Here is a 4,574-nt window from a genome sequence, read left to right on the forward strand (position 1 = left end):
CTTAAGAGTCTCAATGCCAACACAGATATAACTTCCCTGGCAAGGAAGGTGGTTGAAGAATGTAAACTCATTCATCCTTCAAAATTAAATGAGGTAGAACAGCTATTGTACTATCTACAGAACCGCCGTGATTCATTGTCAGGAAAAGGTGGGTAGAATTCCTGGCTTTTTAGTGCACAACCAGAGTTGTTTGATAATTTGTACTTTAGCTATCTGAGTTTTGAGGTTTTTCTTATTTGTTTGTTTGTTTTTTCACCAGTTCTATAAAGGAATAAGCAAATGAAAGAATAAACATGTTAGTTTCCTTTCCTTCATACTAGACTTTATATTAGAAACCTCTACATAAAATGATCTGATGATTTTTCATTTTGTGTATATATGTATACATATACTGAAATATGGAATAAAAAAGGAAATATGCCTATCATGCTGATGACACTAATAGAATAGTAAAGAATTTGAGGAAGAAAATGTATTTTCTTTGCCCCAACTAGACTTATATTTTATAATGTCTTTGTTGATACGTAATTTATAATTTAAATGAATTGTTAAGGTGTTAGAAATATATGTTATATGCTTTAGAGTCAGACTATCCTTAAGATAAAACTTTTATTGGGTGGCACCTGTGGCTAAGTGGGTAGAGCGCCGGCCCCATATACGAAGGGTGGTGGGTTCAAACCCAGCCCTGACCAAATTGCAACAAAAAAATAGCCAGGTGTTGTGGCAGGCATCCGTAGTCCCAGGTACTCGGGAGGCTGAGGCAAGAGAATTGCAAGCCCAAGAGTTGGAGGTTGCTGTAAGCTGTGTGACGCCACGGCACTCTACCAAGAGTGATAAAGTGAGACTTTGTCTCTACAAAAAAAAAAATAAAATAAAAAAGGAAAAGAAAATTTTTATTAATTTTTCTTAGGAAAATACTATTTTTTCATTTCTCAATATCTCCATTGTTTCTATTCTCTTATCTTCAATTCTCTCATAGAACAAAGCCATGAATGTATTAGACCTAAGAAATTTATTATTTATGGAAGCCATTTTCAAACAATCTGAAGCAGAAATCAAAACAAAAACACAGATATTTAAATAGAAAGTCATCTCATGATATTGAATTCTTAGTTTTCTCATTTCATGGTATTTATTAAGTTTACATATCTTTTAACACTGATGAATTCTAAATTATTTTAGAATACTTTAAATTATTCTAACAACATAACTGCCCAAGTTTTATTAGACTAAGTAGAAAAATATCATTTTCTTTGGACTTTTTTCAACTTAATCATTCTCTAGCCACAACAAATGCTTTGTGCCTAATAATACTTTTACTAGATAGTTGTGAATACAGTATATAACACGTATTATATGATTGTTGTATATTTGTTGAGTGAATTATGTGATTATGAATCAAAAATAGGCATTTTGAATTTGATTGCTTCTAATCACATAGCTGATACTAAGTGTATACTATTCTTGCTAATTATTAAGTGGTAGCTATGTAGAAATAAAAATATCAAGAAAAATTTTTGTTAAACAAATATTTTATGTTAGAATATTCTTAAGATGTCTATAAATGATGAGAGAGCATCTCCAAATAATTTCAAAGCGATGAGCAATGTAAATTTGTGTGTATTTATTATGGGTTGTTCCATATAGTTAAAATGGTCTTTCCCAGGGCCAAACTAATATAATTCTGAAGGCATTTATAATAAAGTTTCCTAAATTAGTAAAAGCTCTTTCACTGAATTTTCAGGATAAGTCAGTTTTTTTTGTCTGTCCCCAGAATTAGAGGAATTTGAAACAATTTCCATGTCATCATATGTGGATAAAATAATTCAAATCAAGATTTTTCTCTATAGTTGAAGACGTATGATATACCTTACTAAATTATAAACTATTTATATTTTTTAATATTTTTAAAAACTATTTAATTTTATTAGCTTTTACTTAGTATTCAGTATTTCAAAGTCAGAAACTTTGCCCTGAAAGTAATTAAAACAAAACAATAATTTTTTTTATTATGTGATTCATTACCTTAAATTATTTTTTTCCTTTGCTTATTTAAAACCACTGTCATAGTAAATTATTTGTTTTAGGCAAAGTTTAACTGTTGAGAATACATGACCTTATCTAGAATGGCTTCTATCTTCTGTAAATAATAAGGATTAATTCTATTATATGTATTTATTTTCTAATTTTAGAATTAAAATATTGATGCTATTAACTTACTTTAATGCACATGGATTGATTAAGTTTTTGAGCCAGATCACAAAAGTATTCTGATAGGTTTCTTTTGTTAAAAAATGAAATTATGGGCTCAGCACCTGTAGCTCAGTGGTTAGGGTGCTGGGAGGTTTGAACCCAGCCAGGGCCTGCTAAGCAAGGACAATAACCAACAACGCAACAATAACAAAATAACAGCTGAGCAGTATGGTGGGCATCTGTAGTCCCAGCTACTGGGAGGCTGAGGCAAAAGAATCATTTAAGCCCAAGTGTTTGAGGTTTCTATGACACCATGGTACTCTACCGAGGGGGACATACTGAGCCTCTGTCTCAAGAAAAAAAAGGCAAAACTATGCCAACCTGAGCAAGAGTGAGCCCCCATCTTTAAAAATAGATAGGCCACCATTGTGGTGGGCGCCTATAGTCCCAGCTACTCTGGAGGCTGAGGCAATAGGATTACTTGAGCCCCAGAGTTTGAGGTTGCTGTGAGCTATGACACCTTGGTACTCTACAGAGGGCAACAAAGTGAAACTCTGTCTCAAAAAAAAAAAAAATAGAAAAGAAAAGAAATAAAAGGAAAGGAAAGTAAACTATTAATAAAATAATTAAATGTAATACGTGCTCAAAGTTGTGTTTAACATATTTGAGGGGGGGGAGTGAAAATTAAATGAATTCAAATTAAAATAACAAATTAAAATTCAGATATTAAAAGATTCTCCTTTTAATGTATGATCTTAATTTTACTTGTTAAAAAGAATCAGTTAACAACTCTTCTTTATTTTAGCTTTTAAATGTACTGAAGTCATTTTAAATCCTTTTGCTTTATTAATTTTCATTTTAGTTTTTATATTACTGAAGTCACATTTTTTCTTTGCCTTATCATTTTCTTATTCCCACTTTAAATTTGAATTAGGAAGGGAAAGAGATGATACCTTAAAATAGACCATTTTGATTCTTTTTGGCAAGTCTTGCTGTATACCTTACATACCCCAAAAGTTAATCCAGGAGGAAATTGCAATTGCTGCCCAGCATAACTTGGGGATTAGTTATAGATTTATTAACTTATACTCTCCAAAGTATTTTCATTAGAACAGATGGATTATACATGAGCCTTTTTGTATATTGGAAAAATGATAGATTATTTGATAAACTAGTTTTAATATCCCTGGTTTATCTAGAATTAAATTCAGCTACTGAAAATAAAAATTATCCAGAAACCCTAAAAACTAATTCTCCTTATTAAAAAAAATCTTTTTATAGAGAAAAAAGAAAAATCAAGCAAGCCTAAAGATCCACCTCCTTTTGAAGGAATGGAGGTAAGAGTGTATATATTCTGATCTAACAGACTGGTAGTCTCTAGCCTTTTTGATACCAGGGACTGGTTTCTTGGAAGACGATTTTTCCATGGACCAGGATGGAAGGTGGGAAGGAGTGGCAGTGGAGCTCTGTGGCCGGGCTCCTCACAGGTGGCAGACCCAGCCTTGGGGACTGCAGCACAAAGAACTTATTCTAAAGGATTAGCTTTTACTGTCAGTAATGTACCCAAACACATTAATTGGATATGGAATTTTAAAAAAATTAAATGAACTTAGACTTGAAAAATTAGAGAATCAGTATTTAATTGATAAAGGTAAAAGTTATTGGTTGTGCTTTCTAGATGGTCTATTTTGAAAAATAATTGACCAAAATGTTTTAAATATTCTTATTGTAATGTTTTGAAATATTGTTTAATTTGTTGTAGTAGATACAGAATTCTTTGTATTACATTTAAGATATTTATATTTACAGCCAATTTTTAGACTTTGTGTACATCCCATTTTATCATATGGTTCTACATTGGAGTCCTAGTACTCAAAGGTCTAAAATTTTCCCATCCAAAAAGATGGCTACTGTGAGTTCTTTGGAAATCTGTCATAAAGGGTTTATTGTGCACAGGATATCATTTCTTTGATGGTGGACCTGTTGAGCATGGTCACTACTTCCTGCCTCTTCCTTTGTTTCAGATTGATGAAGTTGCTAACATTAACGACATGGATGAATACATTGAGTTATTATATGAAGATATTCCTGACAAGGTTCGGGGTTCTGCTTTGATCTTGCAGCTTGCTCGAAATCCTGATAACTTGGAAGAACTGCTGTTGAATGGTGATTTATAACTATAAATATTAAAAATAGAAATATTATGATGAAACATTTAAAAATTTTTTGTAATAGAAGAATAAGTTTAAAATTATTTATACCAAACTTAGGAATGCATATATTTTGCAGCTGTTCATTACCTTCCTTCTTCTTCATATTTCTTAACATGAAAGTATGCATTTAAATATTCTCTGGAGAATTTACAAACCATTTGATTTAAA

The 4,574-nt window shown here is 31.5% G+C and overlaps 1 protein-coding gene across 1 annotated transcript in view; it reads left to right on the plus strand.

Moving 5' to 3' along the window:
- The window catches only part of KIFAP3 (kinesin associated protein 3), a 143,836-nt gene that overhangs the window by 20,939 nt on the left and 118,323 nt on the right, over window positions 1-4,574 (plus strand). Inside the window, exons 4-6 of the mRNA XM_023510720.1 lie at window positions 1-148; window positions 3,475-3,530; window positions 4,218-4,359. The exon at window positions 1-148 is cut by the window's left edge and continues 2 nt beyond it. Coding sequence (XP_023366488.1) covers window positions 1-148; window positions 3,475-3,530; window positions 4,218-4,359 — 346 coding nt within the window. The remainder of the gene's footprint in view (window positions 149-3,474; window positions 3,531-4,217; window positions 4,360-4,574) is intronic.

This window comes from Otolemur garnettii, unplaced genomic scaffold, assembly GCF_000181295.1.
Source record: "Otolemur garnettii isolate 467f Iridium unplaced genomic scaffold, OtoGar3 scaffold00016, whole genome shotgun sequence".
Taxonomy (NCBI): Eukaryota; Metazoa; Chordata; class Mammalia; order Primates; family Galagidae; genus Otolemur; species Otolemur garnettii.